The 14,988-nt window shown below is 44.4% G+C and overlaps 1 protein-coding gene across 2 annotated transcripts in view; it reads left to right on the plus strand.

Moving 5' to 3' along the window:
* The first annotated feature begins 370 nt into the window (after positions 1 to 370).
* The window catches only part of ddx17 (DEAD-box helicase 17), a 29,431-nt gene continuing 14,813 nt past the window's right edge, over positions 371 to 14,988 (plus strand). The window contains exons 1-9 of one of the 2 annotated variants that reach the window (XM_033013545.1): positions 371 to 525; positions 2,826 to 2,979; positions 4,900 to 4,996; positions 7,362 to 7,495; positions 8,690 to 8,755; positions 12,828 to 12,969; positions 14,093 to 14,253; positions 14,428 to 14,600; positions 14,705 to 14,815. In XM_033013545.1, the coding sequence (XP_032869436.1) occupies positions 479 to 525; positions 2,826 to 2,979; positions 4,900 to 4,996; positions 7,362 to 7,495; positions 8,690 to 8,755; positions 12,828 to 12,969; positions 14,093 to 14,253; positions 14,428 to 14,600; positions 14,705 to 14,815 (1,085 nt within the window). In that variant the 5' untranslated portion in view covers positions 371 to 478. The remainder of the gene's footprint in view (positions 526 to 2,825; positions 2,980 to 4,899; positions 4,997 to 7,361; positions 7,496 to 8,689; positions 8,756 to 12,827; positions 12,970 to 14,092; positions 14,254 to 14,427; positions 14,601 to 14,704; positions 14,816 to 14,988) is intronic. The other variant, XM_033013546.1, reaches the window with a different exon arrangement.

A 14,988-nucleotide genomic window follows, 5' to 3' on the forward strand; every position in this document is an offset into this window, starting at 1 on the left:
ATAATTATTATATTGTTATATATACATCATTGTTCTGTCTGGGACATAAGACAATAAAACACACTTGACTCTTCCTCCGGTATCCAGGCTCTAGAGTTCGGGCACTATTTATTTCCTCTGAAGAAGGGTCACCCATTCCTTCTCTCCAGATATGCTGCCTGTCCCGCTGAGTTACTCCAGCAAATGTGTTCTTTCCTGCACATTTGTTATTGCTTGCTTGTTTTCTGTGTGTGCGTATATCAATAAAACTTGACTTCCCCTCCCCCCCTCCCAGTACCCAGGCTCCCCGACCTCTGCCCCTCCCCCCCCCCTTCGGCGAGCAGTGATTGGCGGAGCCGCGGCGGGCGGGCTGGCGTGGTGACGTCACTGTTGCCGGGTGGAGCAGAGCGAGCGGCCAACCCACCGACGGAGGAGACGAGAAGAGACGAGCGCTGCGCCTTCATTGTCCCCCTCAGCCCGAGAACAAAAACAAACCAACATGAGAGGTTTCGGCGGTGACCGCGATCGTGGCCGTGACCGGGGAAGGTAAAGGATCTGATCTCGGGGCCAGAAAAAACCGTGGGGGAGGGTGAAAAATAAACCGGTTGACATCGCAGGGTTAGGCTCGGGCCTAGTGCGGTCACCCGCATGAAGGATATGGCGGCCGGAGCCGCGAGTCGGGCAGCATCTGCTCGGGGCCGGGGGGGGGTGTGTGTGTGTGTGTGGCGGCAGGTGGGGATGGCCGGCCCGGCGGGCGGGCGAGTGAGTAAGTGAGGAGGCCTATGGGCAGCGCTCGGTGTGCGTGCTGGGCTGGGCCGGGCCTGGTCGGGGTCGGTCGGCGCCAGTTAGAGCCGGTGGCCGCGGGCCGGTCCCGCCTTCCGTCCGCTCCCGCCTCCTGGTTGGTCCGGTCTGGCCGCTTTCTGGTTGGCCGGGGGCCCCGTCAATCATCGGGTGTCGACGTTCCACTCGCATCCGGGTCCTTGATCCATGCCCGATGACGTCGGTGACAGTAACACCGGAAGTTGCGCGTGGGTCTCATGTTGAGAAGGGATATGAGCAGAATTAGGCCATTCGGCCCATCAAGTCTACTCCACCATTCAATCATGGCAGATCTATCTTTCCCTCTCAACCCCATTCTCCTGCCTTCTCCCCATAACACCTGACACCCGTCCTAATCAAAAATCTGCCTTAAAAATACCTAACGAATTCCATAGACTCACACAATAGACAATAGGTGCAGGAGTAGGTCATTTGGCCCTTCGAGCCAGCACCGCCATTCAATGTGATCATGGCTGATCATCCCCAATCAGTACCCCGTTCCTGCCTTTTCCCCTCTGATTAAAGAAATTCCTCTTCTTCCTTCTTTAGGATCTCCTTCCTAAAGGAGCATCCTTTTAATCTGAGACTCTGGTCCTAGGCTTGCCCACTAGTGTAAACATCCTTTCCACTCTATCCAGGCCTCTCTCCGTCCTTCCTCCACCCTAGTTCTCCGACTAGTTTCACTGTCCTGATTAATTTTACTGATTTGTCTCTTTGTCACCTTCCCCTCATCCAAAAATGAACCATTCCCTATATTATCGTCTGCTTTGATCTGTCGTTTTCAGACCTTACCCTTCCATATCTCTAGTCTCCCTCTCCCCTGACTCAGTCTGTAGAAGGATCTCTACAGTTTTGGTCTCCAAATCTGAGGAAAGACATTCTTGCCATAGAGGAAGTACAGAGAAGGTTCAACAGACTGATTCCTGGGATGTCAGGACTTTCATATGAAGAAAGACTGGATAGACTCGGCTTGTACTCACTAGAATTTAGAAGATTGAGGGGGGATCTTATAGAAACTTACAAAATTCTTAAGGGGTTAGACAGGCTAGATGCAGGAAGATTGTTTCCGATGTTGGGGAAGTCCAGGACAAGGGGTCACAGTTTAAGGATAAAGGGGAAATCCTTTAGGACCGAGATGAGAAAAACATTTTTCACACAGAGAGTGGTGAATCTCTGGAACTCCCTGCCACAGAAGGTAGTTGAGGACAGTTCATTGGCTATATTTAAGAGGGAGTTAGATGTGGCCCTTGTGGCTAAAGGGATCAGGGGGTATGGAGAGAGGGCAGGTACAGGATACTGAGTTGGATGATCAGCCATGATCATATTGAATGGCGGTGCAGGCTCGAAGGGCCGAATGGCCTACTCCTGCACCTATTTTCTATGTTCTATATTTCTATCTCGACCCGAAACGTCACCCATTCTTTCTCTCCAGAGATGCTGCCTGAGTTTCTCCAGCATTTTGTGTCTTTCGGTGGGTCCCGGGATGGACACGTCCATGCACGAAATCTAAACTCTCAGAATCAGATGCATTAAACTTTTATGTAGAAAACAAACCACAGATACCTGAAATCTGTAATTAAAAACTGAAACCAATGGAGATGATGGATCTTTATTCTCAAGAGATGTTACCTGACCCGCTGTGTTATTCCAGCACTCTGTGGAAATATTCAAGTCAGTCGACATAGGGAGGAATGTTTCAGCACGCAGATTAGCCTCTCGTTGCCTATAATGCTTCCTGGTAGTGTTTAGTGACAACTGCCCTAATGCATACAGAAATCGTAGCTATGTGAAATACCAGATGCTGGAGGAACTCAGCCGGTCAGGCAGCATCTGTGGAGGGAAATTGGATGGATGTCATGTTTAAGAAGAAGGGTTTCGACCCGAAACATTTCCTATTTCCTTTGCTCCATAGATGCTGCCTCACCCGCTGAGTTTCTCCAGCATTTTTGTCTACCCTGGATGGATGTCATATCAGGTCTAACGAATGTTGTTTGGTTGTTGTTTTCTAATGGACTTATATTCAGCAGCAATGGCCCACGGTTTGGTGGAAGCTCATCAATGGGAAAGAAGTTTGGTCAGCCCGGAGAACGTCTTAGAAAGAAGAAGTGGGATATGGATGAGCTGCCGAAATTTGAGAAGAATTTCTATGTGGAGCACCCTGAAGTGGTTAGATTAACCCCGGTACGTGTAATTTTTTTCACACATTCCATTGTATGATATTGCCTGACACTGTTGTAAAATCTTGTAATTAACAGTGCTTATTTTTCATGCTTAGTTGAATGCTGGGGTTATATTAGAAGCACTAAATTATGAGATTGGCACCAATCCTTAGTTTAACCACAATCTTTTATAATTTTATCCCTGTAGAAATTAATTTTGTGCTCTAATTCATGACCTGATACAGCAACAATCAATGCTTGTCAATAATGATTAACTATCATTGTGGATGATTTGCCTAACATTCCCAAGTTTGTCAATGACATGAAACTAAGCAGACTAGCACTCAAATAAAAAGGCCAATTTTACATATTTTATTACCAGACGAATGAAAATGCAAGATTACTTCAGTTATAAAGAATTTTGAGACCACAACTATGTACACTTTTTTGTTTGCTTCAGGCAATGAGTTAAATGAATGAATGAATACTTTATTGTCACATGTGACAAGTCACAGTGAAATTATTTGCAGTCATACCGAAGGTATGCAAATAGTCGGCACATAAGGGTGCTGAGAAAGTCACAAAGTACGCACAGTATCCGCGCCAGGTCCCCTTTGTTCTCCCCCTTCCCCACACTGGGTCCTCCATTGTTCTTCCCCCTCCCTCACGGCAGTCCCCCCCCCCCCACGCCGGTTCTTACATTGTTCCCACTCCCTCACGCCGGGTCCTCCTTTGTTCCTTCCCTCTGTAGCAGCGTCCTCACTCAACGTGGTTCATACTCGTCCGTTGGCCGGCACTCCCATAGACCGCAGCACCAACACTCCGCGGCGCCGACCCAGGCTTGACTTGCAGATTAAATCTACATCACTTCATGCATACTGACAAGTGGAATTAGAATTTCTTTACTTAATTTTCTAAAATGTCCATGCCCTTGAGCAACTGTGGCAAATGCTCCCATAGCATTTTCTGATCATGGGAGGACACTGTGACTGTTAACAACAATTTGAGAATCCTGGCAATTTACAATGTGCATTGTTAGAAAATTGACAAAATTTGTGTCTGTGTGAATAAGATTTGTGAAAATGTGTGTAGTGTTAGTTGTTGTGTATCATAATATTTGAAGTCAGAAATAATAGCATTACTTTCAATCTGCAGCTGAAATATATTTTCCCACATAACTTTTCAAAAGAGAGTTAGATTTAGCTCTTGGCCTAAAAAAATCAAGGGATATGGGGGGAAAAGCAGGGTACTGATTTTAGCTGATCATCTATGATCATATTGAATGGCGGTGCTGGCTCGAAGGGTTGAATGGCCTACTCCTGACCTATTTTTCTATGTTTAGTCGTGACATAAAGTTTGATGGTTCTGTTTAGAAGCACTATGGAAAATTATTTTCTTTTTAGGATGTAGAATATTGGTCAGAATATCCTAGAGGATAAGGCAAATTAATAATATCTTAAAATATCCGGTGGGAACATGAGATGGGTTTGGGGCCATTGATGTGAATATATTGCTAGCCATGCAGTTTGGTACAGAAAGATGTTCAGTGGGCAGAATAATGAAAATACATATACACGTACATATTTTGGTAAGAAAATAGAAATATGAGCTAAAGATACAGAGGGACATGTCTTAAAAGTAACGTAGATCAACATACTATAAAATATGAATAAATCGCGGGCTTACATTTACATTACATAGTGCCTTTCAATGTTGAAGCATCTTTGAATATTTAAGGATCCTGTCAAACTGAGTTTGGAGAAAGTAATGGGGAACTGATTATTTTAAGATGAGTGGCAGGTAATTTGTAGATTTGGCAAAACTTTTGGAAACAAATTTGCACTGATTATTGAGAGAATGGTAGTCATAGCATTGCTATCTTGGTTAATTATTGAAGTTAACAAGCGGTTTTAATTTGGATTGCTATTTATTCTCTTGGCAGTATGATATCGAGGATTTCCGTCGGAAGAAAGAAATTACTTTGAAGGGAGCTGACTGCCCAAAACCAGTGTTCCAGTTTCATCAGGCCAATTTTCCTTGTAAGTTCTTCAAATGTAGTAATCACTTTCCTCTCGCCAGCTTATTTATGGAATTGCTAGATATCAACTTTGTACCCTGTGGTACTCTTTTGAATGTAGGTCATCTCGATTGGGGTTTCCAGTTTTATGCTGAATGCGTAATAACATTAGGTAGGAAAGCTTCAACGCTGAGTCTTAAAGCTTTTGCACCTGAGAGAGAGGTTGGGAAAGAACAGTACAACACAGGAACACTTGTGGTATCTGCTGACATTGATGTCTGATTAAACTAGCTCCCGGCACGTGATGCATATTCCTCCATTTCATTTCACAGCATTTCAATAGCTCAATAGTCCTTTATTGTCACGTGTACCCTGAGGTACAGTGAGAATTGATTTTACCATACAGTCATACCAAAAAAGAGCAACAAGATACAAAATTACATGAAAATTAAACATAAACAGCCACCACAACGTGAAAATCCCTAGGCACACAGCAAAAGCGGAGACCCACTGCCATTAGTCCACTGTCCGGGCCACACCGCACTCACGGCAATCCCTTTGAGTCCCCACCAGTGCAGGCACCATCCATATTACTTTCGGTGACCTCACTGATGGAAGGCGAATAACTTTTACCTTCTTCCTCCTTTTCGTCCGAGGTCGGGGCGATCGAAACATCCGCAGTCGGGATGATCGAAGCTCCCGCAGTCGGCGATCGAGGCTCCCGCGATCGGGGCGGTCAAAGCTCTTGCAGCTGGAGTTCCCAAAACCGATCCTTAACAGGGACTGCCAGCTTCACGATGTTAGGCCGCAGTGAGATACGACACAGAAAAAGTCACATCTCCGTCGAGGAAAGAGATTTAAAAAACGGTTCCCCCACCCCCACCCTTACATAATACAAAAACTAAAGATTAACTAAAACATACAAATAAAACAGACTAAAAACAACAAAGAAAGGGACAAGACAGGCTGTCGGTGAGGCTGCCTCTCACGGCGCCACCCGGTGGTGTTGACGGTTATACCCGGGAAAAAAGTCTTTGGTTATTTGTTCTATCTATCGTTCTGAAATGTTGTAGTCTCCTCAGCTTCCAGCACTCCAGAGAAAACAATTCAAGTCTGTCCAACATCTTTTTCTGGCAAATATTCTCTGGGCAACATTCTGGTGAACCTCTCCAAAGCCTCCACATCCTTCCTGTAATCTGGCGACTAGAAATGCACACTATAATTTAAATGTGGCCTCACCATTGTTTTATAAAGCAGCAACATGTTTACCTACTTGTGTTGCCACTATTAGAGTGTTATAGATTTACACCCTGATAGCTCTGGTTGGTTTGACTGTGATTGATTGATCTGACTATGGCACCATTCTCTCATTGAGCACATTCTTCCTTTGCAAGCCAGAGCATTTTTTTAAATGTATTTATGCTCGTCTGTATCTTTAGTTTGGGGATACAGGGTGGAAGCGACCCACTAAGTCCCCACCCACTAACGATTGCCTCTGCACATGAGGGGCAATTTACAGGAGCGTTTCACTTGATCTAGATACATTTTGTTTTGCGTACTACAGAGAATAATATTTGTATTCCTGGGAAGCACCGGGACGGCCACAGATCTGAGACTTCTGATGAAAGTCATCGTCCAGAGCATTGGCTCATTTTCTCCCTTTACAGAAGCTGAGCTGAATATTTCCAGTAATTTCTGTTTCATTTCAAATTTTTTTTAATTGATCTGGGACTTGCTAAAGTTACATTGGCTTTTTGGAATTGTGATAAACTGAAGCATTGGAGGATTTTACTGTGTAATGGACTTCTTCAGTCCATGATGGGCTAGAATGTAGCTTGACATTAGTAACCACGCTTAACACATTTCTTAAGTTTATTTCCCTGGTAATCGGCTGAATGAACAAGTAACATTCCAATTTTAAATACAAACATGGCACTTTGTTGCAAGCTTTATCAGCATGCTTTGCTGTAATTAATGCATCTTTTTTGCAATTGAAAGAAAGTACAGGTGAGCGTCTCTTGGAAGAATGGAACAGGATATACCTGCAGAATTATCGTTATCTGTAATGCACGCAGCTATATCCTGTTTTCCCCATTCATTAATTATTGGTGAAAGGTGTAATTGAAGGCCACACTGACAATGCCATATGTTCTCACTTTGGCTTGTTCCCCCCGTAATGAGTCTTCAAAAAGAGCACATTGCATTATGATGACATTTTTAGATAGTTTTTATGACCATATGTTGTGCCAAATTACTTTATGACGATAAGTTACCATGAAGGTGAGTGTCTCTCCTGTGGTGCCAGGTGATTGATTTCCTGAGCTGATGTTTCTGGATTTCTTTATGCCAGGTGCCTGGCATTAATGTTTTGCTGCTTCTTTTCCTAGCTTATGTGATGGATGTTCTGTGTTCACTGAATTTTGTGGAGCCGACACCAATACAGTGCCAGGGCTTTCCTGCAGCGCTCAGTGGGCGTGATATGGTTGGAATTGCACAGACTGGATCTGGCAAAACGCTCGCTGTACGTACTTACAACATTATTCCTTTTGGGTCAAAGAATAAAATTTCATTCCTGGTGTGCCATTTGGGAGTAGGCAGCAATTGCATGTGGAAGCAGGCACAGAGGTGGTCGGGTTTGAAATTCTGAAATACCAATAACTGCATCAATTTTTCACATTTCTCATTGATAATAACAGAAATACAGAAAACACTTTCAACAACATCATTCCCCATCATATTCATTGCACAACTGCTGATGTCAAGATGGGGATTCACTCATGATTAGGTGGTAGTACCACAGGACATATTGGGAGAAGCCCTGGGGATGCCTAAAGTGTTAGCATGTCCTCTGAATAGCAAATGCAGCATGCAATACTCAGAGAACAATGATTCAACAATCAACAGATGAGGTTAACATTCTGCAGCCCTGTAACGTTTAGTTTCTAATGGTTGGACTATCAAACTTATAATAGGTGGAGGAAGCTTATGAGTGTAGAAGCCGAAGCACTCAATTGTGTTCATTCAATAATGTCAAGCAGATGATTCATCTCTGCTACCTCTCGAAACCAGCCTTCATCCAATCATTGACACCAGCCTTTATCCAAGTCCATTCACTTCTTGATATCAAGAAACATCAGAGATTCTGTGTAATGGATGCTTTGGAAAGGCTGTGGGTCGAGATAATATGTATGCCCAATGTTAATTGGACTTGCTCTCCAGAACCGCATGGGCACTTAGCTAAGCTGCTCCGATGAAATTATAGCAGTGGCATCTATCCAACAATATGGAAAGTTGCCTGGGTATTTCTCGTTTGCAGTTCAAATGATTTATTACCATCAATGGGTTTTACTGTCAATTGTTAGCAAAATGGTGGAACTTGAATTCCAGAACTTAATGTCCATGCCATTAAGTCAGAGGTTGACTGCTTGTGACATCAAAGATCCCTGTTAGAAATGGTCAGTGGGCCTCAAGCCACTGTGAATACCATCAACAATTCACTGCAGTAACTTATTATTTTTAATTTTAAAATTAACTATAGTAACTAGACTGGCATCTTCAAAGCGGGCACATGGTATTTCAGATATAATATTGTCTGATTTCAATATAGATTTAATTTAAAAGTGGCATGAGAGAATTGATCATTTTGTTGTTTCAATGGAAGAGCTTAATATGTGTATTAAATGATTAAATTTTAACTGATTTGTTTAATTTCCAGTACTTATTGCCTGCCATTGTGCATATCAACCACCAGCCATTCCTGGAGCGAGGCGACGGTCCCATTGTGAGTTATTTGGTTTAACGTTCTAAACTTCATTACAAATATCTTCTGCGCATGTTTTGCTTCCTGTGGCGGGTTTATGGAATGGAGGAAGTTCATGGAATTATGTCTTGAGTATATGTTGCCTTTATACAAGAACAATCTATCGCATCCCACTTCCCTGCCAGTTTATAGCTCAGCAAATTCTCTGCTGTTTCTGTTCAGCTCCCTTTTCAAAGCTGCAATTGACTCAACTTCTGCTAATAGGCTGATTCTAGTGCATTCCGTAACTTTCAACACATCCTCACCCTGGTACACACCTGCACTTCGTAAACTGAAACAGACTGGTCGCCAACTCGAACGACTTATAAAGAAATCATCTCTCACAGTCCACCTTGAAGCTTACAAACTCCACCTCACTGACTACAAAGATGCCCTCATTGCTGCAAAATCTGCCTACCTCTCCTCCATATTCACCGATCCCTGCCTAAACCACAGAACCCTCTTCTCCACAGTGGGCAACCTCCTCAAGCCTCGAGCCAACACTCTCCCTACCTCTACTCCGGATCTCTGCAACTCATTCCTCCACTTTTTCGCTGATAAAATCAGCACCATCTATCAATATTTATCCCCTGTACCCGACTCCCCAGCATCTACTCCACCACCTACTAAGGCCCCTCCTTTCAACATCTCCACTGACCTCCTTACCCCTCCTCCACACTGCCTCCTCTCCCAGTTTGACCTGGTCACCCCTATTGAAATCTCCAAACTCATCAGCTCTTCCAAACCCACTACCTGCTCCCTCGACCCTCTCCCCACTCCCCTGTTGAAGTCCTGCCTCCCCGTTCTCTGCCCCTACCTCACTAATCTCTTCAACTCCTCATTGTCCCAAGGAATTGTCCCCTCCGCTTTCAAAACTGCTGCCGTTACACCAATCTTAAAGAAACCTGGTCTTGATCCCTCCTCTCTCATTAACTACCGCCCAATCTCAAACCTCCCCTTTCTTTCAAAAACCCTGGAGCGTATCGTTGCGTCGCAACTTCATTCCCACCTCCTTACTTATAACCTACTTGAACCCCTCCAATCTGGCTTTCGCCCCCTCCATAGCACAGAAACTGCTCTCCTCAAAGTCCTCAACGACCTCCTCACCTCTGCTGACACTGGTTCCCTCAACATCCTTATCCTCCTCGACCTGAGCGCAGCCTTCGATACAGTGAACCATAACATCCTGCTCACCAGACTCAAAAGACCTCGGCATTGAAGGCGCTGCACTCAGCTGGCTCCGTTCCTACCTTTCCAACAGATCCCACTTCATCTCTCTCCACAACCACACCTCTGCTACAGCCGCAGTCACTCAAGGTGTTCCCCAAGGCTCCGTACTCGGCCCCCTCCTCTTCATCATCTACATCCTCCCCCTTGGTCAGATACTCCGCCACTTCAATCTGGACTTCCACTGTTACGCTGATGACACCCAGATTTACCTTGGCACCAAATCCCCCCACAACCCCCCCCCTCTCCCATATCAACTCCTGTTTGTCAGCTATAAAAACCTGGATGCAACATAATTTCCTCAAACTCAACAGCGATAAGACAGAATTCCTCCTCATAGGCTCCAAAGCCACACTCAGCAAAATCAATAACCCCACTCTCACCATCGACGGCACCACTGTCTCCCCATCTCCCCAGGCCCGCAACCTTGGCGTGATCTTTGATTCCACCCTCTCGCTTGAGCCTCACATCCGCCATGTCATTAAAACCTCCTTCTTTCATCTCCGCAACATCGCCAAACTCAGACCCTCTCTCACACCGCCTGCTGCTGAAAGACTCATCCATGCCTTCATCTCCTCCCGACTGGACTATTGCAACTCACTTCTCCTTGGCATCAGCTCCACCTACATCAACCGACTCCAACTGGTCCAGAACGCAGCCGCCTGACTCATCACCCACACCAAATCCTGGCATCACATCACTCCAGTCCTCAAAAAACTTCACTGGCTTCCCATCTCCCACCGGATCACCTACAAAATCCTGGTCCTCACCTACAAAGCCCTCCACCATCTGGCCCCCCCATATCTCACTGACCTCCTCTCCCCCTACCAACCCTCACGGTCCCTCAGATCCACATCAGTCGGTCTCCTCTCCATCCACAAGTCCAACCTCCGCAGTTTTGGGGACAGAGCCTTCTCCAGGGCAGCTCCCAGGCTCTGGAACTCCCTCCCCCAACTGATCCGCAATTCCGTGTCCCTCACCATCTTCCAGTCCCGCCTCAAGACCCATCTCTTCACCTCTGCCTATCCTTAGCCCCACGTCCCCGTCCCTTTTCATCTGTGCATTAATTGCCTCATACTGTGTTTTGTATTGAATTCTGTCTTTACTTTGTGTACTAGTCATATCTCTACTATTTATTTCATTCACCTTACATGTTTTTCCTCTACATGCTCAATTTTTGTAAGGTGTCCTTGAGACTCTTGAAAGGCGCCCATAAATAAATTTATTATTATTATTCCAGACTAACCCCTTGCAGCTGCATGACATTAAGGTTTTCCTGGTTCTTCTGCCATTTGCATTTTTTTTTAATATCACCTGATTTTTGACCCTTCAACTAATGTTAAAATAATCTCTATTGCATTTGTTTGGATCCTTCACAGTATTAAATTGCCCAAACTGCTCCCCTCTTAGTTTTTTGTCCATTCTATTCCATGTAACCAAAGTGCTGAATTCATTTTAGTAAATCTCCCTTGTAACCTTTTAGATCATTACAATTTTCCAGAAATGTGGTCACCACAATCCAATGAGCTTAAAGAGCGAAAAACAAGTTAAAGAGAGCCTGGGAAATGGCCTCAATGAAGTGAACGTGCGCTTGAGAACTAGCACAGTATTAGGACTGAGAGCTGCTACCTCATAGTGCCACGGGTCTGGTTTCAATCCCGACCTCGAGTGCTTTCTGCTGAAGTTATGCATTCTCCATATAACTGCATGGTTTCCTCCAACTGTTACAATTTCCTCCCACATCCCAAATGTTTGATAGGTTAATTGACCACTGTAATGTGTAGGTGTGGTTGAACATTAATGAGGTTATGGGGAGTATAAATAATGGGATTAATGTATGAGTGTAAATAGGTGGTTCATGGTCAGTGGACTAGGTGGGCTGATTGTCCTGTTCTGCTGTTTATCTGTATGATTCTATCAACCAGAGGAGTGTAGGGAAGCAGTGGAACCTGGACATGAAGAATGTCAAGGGAAATTAGCACTGAACCAAGCTTCAAAGAAACATGGATATTTTCTAAACCCAGCATTCAATAGATAGCCAAATGTTCTGAGCTCGCCAGCTCCCTGTATTGGAACGTAAATTCGCTGTGAAGAAATTGGAGAAATGGGATGTAGATGCTGGAATCTGGAGCAAAAAAAAGGGCTGCTGGAAAACAGCAGTTTCGCCTATCACTGACGAGCATCTGCACATGCCTCACCTACACTTCTAAATACTGGCCATCTTTCCTCTTCCCACTCCCATCCTGATGTAGGGTCTCGACAAGAAATGCTAGTACATACCTTTTGCCTTCACAGATACTGCTTGACCCTTTTAACTGAGCATGCAGATGGTCCTAATGTCTTACCATATTCGATAAAATGTTGTAAACCTGAAATATTAACACTTTTTAGCTGTCTTTGTGGATTCTGAATTGAGTTTACTTTATTGTTTATTGAGTTTAGTTTACTGCTAAGTATTTCCAGCGTTTTCCGAATTGTCTTTGTCACCAGCTCTATTCCTCGGAAACTATGTTGAATATATTCCATGTGTAGCTTGTTTAAATCTGATAATTCTTCTTGCGTATGGCGTGCACAGCCTAAAGTAGGTCATGGGTAGACCTGTTTGTAATGTTCGTGCACGTCAGGTTGATTACATTAGTCGAAACAGGGTGGTTGCAATCTCACACCCCAATCTAATAATGAATTGACTGATGAAAATGTGCTGAACTTGTGTTGAACGGCAAGTTCCTGAATGAGAATATTGAGAAGGTTTATCACAGTTCTTCCGATGTTAAAGATGTTGTTTTAGGCCGGTATGTTTTTCATAGCTGGGTTTGTCCTTTCACAGTGCTTGGTGTTGGCACCAACACGTGAGCTGGCACAGCAGGTGCAGCTGGTTTCTGAAGACTATGGGAAATCTTCACGGATAAAGAGTACATGTATTTATGGCGGTGCTCCCAAAGGCCCTCAAATCCGAGACCTGGAGAGAGGTATGTGGGACAATGACACACATTTTGTTTCACAAGTGTTACATTGTGCCAAAGTTGAAGCCTTCTGTATATGTTGATCCGACAAAGAAGGCTCTGGATTTTCAGGTTTTACTATTCCATCGATGCACAGGTATTATTTTGAAGCGATAACAAAATGTATTGAACAGAGCAGTGCAGATTATATGTTCTATGTGGACTTAAGTAAGGCCTTTGTCAAGTTACCACGTAAGAGATTGGCGTTGACCCGAAAAGTCACCCAGTCCTTCTTTCCAGAGCTGCCTGTCCCACTGAATTATTCCAGCATTTTGTGCCTATATTTGATCCAAACGGTTAGTGCCCAAATGATTCAGGACACATTGGAACATTGTACCAAAACTAGTTTGGTGATAGGAGGCAGAGGAAGGTGAAAGGTTATATTCATAATTAGAAGACTTTAACCCATGGAATAGCACATGGGTTGGTTCTAGAATACTTACTACTAATATACATGAACCTTCTGGTTATGAATAAAGGAGGTACGCTTATTAAATCATCTCGTAGTGTTGCTGGTAGGAGAGGGTCTTTGAGAAACCCCAATAGTGGTCATTTAGTGAGATGTACAGAGCAGTCACTGATACAATTTAATCCCCATAATTGTGAGATGTTGCACTTTGGACAGACTATATGAGGGTGAGACATGCAATATATGATAGGGCCTTGGGGAATACAGTAAACACGTTATAACGGACCATGTTGGGGGGGGGGGGGTGTTCTTTATTGTCTGCTGTGACCGAGTAAGGATCTCCTGCTATTGACATCACTGCCTGGACACTGGGTCAAAATCCTGGAGCGCCATCACTGAGAGCCCAGTGGGACTTCTGTCACACACGCAGCGCAGCGGCACAAGAGGGCTGCCCGGCAACACCCGGTCCAGCGCTGCTGGGGAACAGCAATAGTTGCTGCCCATGTTGCTGATTACAGCCTTCAGAGGTTGAGTGCAAAATAGGAGGTGTACGGTGGTGGCATGAAAAGACATCGACCATACATGTTAATTCTGTTCCTCCTTCCAAAGACACTAACCTGCTGGGTGTAGAAAGTTCACTAAGTTGTTTGAGATGGTGATTTGTATTTTGCCTTGTTCTAGGAGTGGAAGTCTGCATTGCAACCCCAGGCCGTTTGATTGACTTTTTGGAAGCTGGAAAGACCAATCTTCGTCGTTGCACTTACCTAGTACTTGATGAAGCTGATCGCATGCTGGATATGGGCTTTGAGCCTCAAATTCGCAAAATCGTGGAGCAGATCAGGGTAAGGTTTTTTCCCTCTGTCAAGTGCTGCTCATTTATCTTGGACCTAAATATTCCTCATTCTGGCACAGTGCAATGTAATGCTAAATATATTCATGGCTGGGATATTAAGATTTTAGGAAATTGCAATTGGTGCTGTAGTTTCATGATGGAAAACCTCAAACGTTTCTTTCAGCCGGATAGACAGACTTTGATGTGGAGTGCCACTTGGCCAAAAGAGGTCCGGCAGCTGGCAGAGGACTTCTTACGGGAATATGTCCAGATCAATGTCGGAGCCCTGGAATTGAGTGCCAATCACAACATCCTCCAAATTATTGATGTGTGTCAGGAAACCGAGAAGGACTTGAAGTGAGTTGTTCAGTTTTTATAATTCATTGAATTGTATTATGACAGCTCGGTCGAGTCTTCCTGAAAATTGTCGTTAATGTTTGAATTTATACGTTTAATTATAGGCTGCTCCATCTGATGGAGGAAATTATGGCAGAGAAAGAAAACAAAACTATCATCTTTGTAGAAACTAAACGTCGTTGTGATGACCTGACCCGCAGGATGAGGAGAGACGGGTAAGCTCTATCTAACCTTCACAAACCGGGAGCCAGAACAATTAGCCTAAAGGACCTGCCCCACTTGGCAAATTTTTTTTGCCGACTGCCGACGTCATTGACTGACGTATCAGGTCACCGAAAAATCTGCGGCATGATGACGTATGCCGCGCAGTGTTTTTTCAAGTGTCACA

Source organism: Amblyraja radiata, chromosome 38 (assembly GCF_010909765.2).
Source record: "Amblyraja radiata isolate CabotCenter1 chromosome 38, sAmbRad1.1.pri, whole genome shotgun sequence".
Classification (NCBI taxonomy): Eukaryota; Metazoa; Chordata; class Chondrichthyes; order Rajiformes; family Rajidae; genus Amblyraja; species Amblyraja radiata.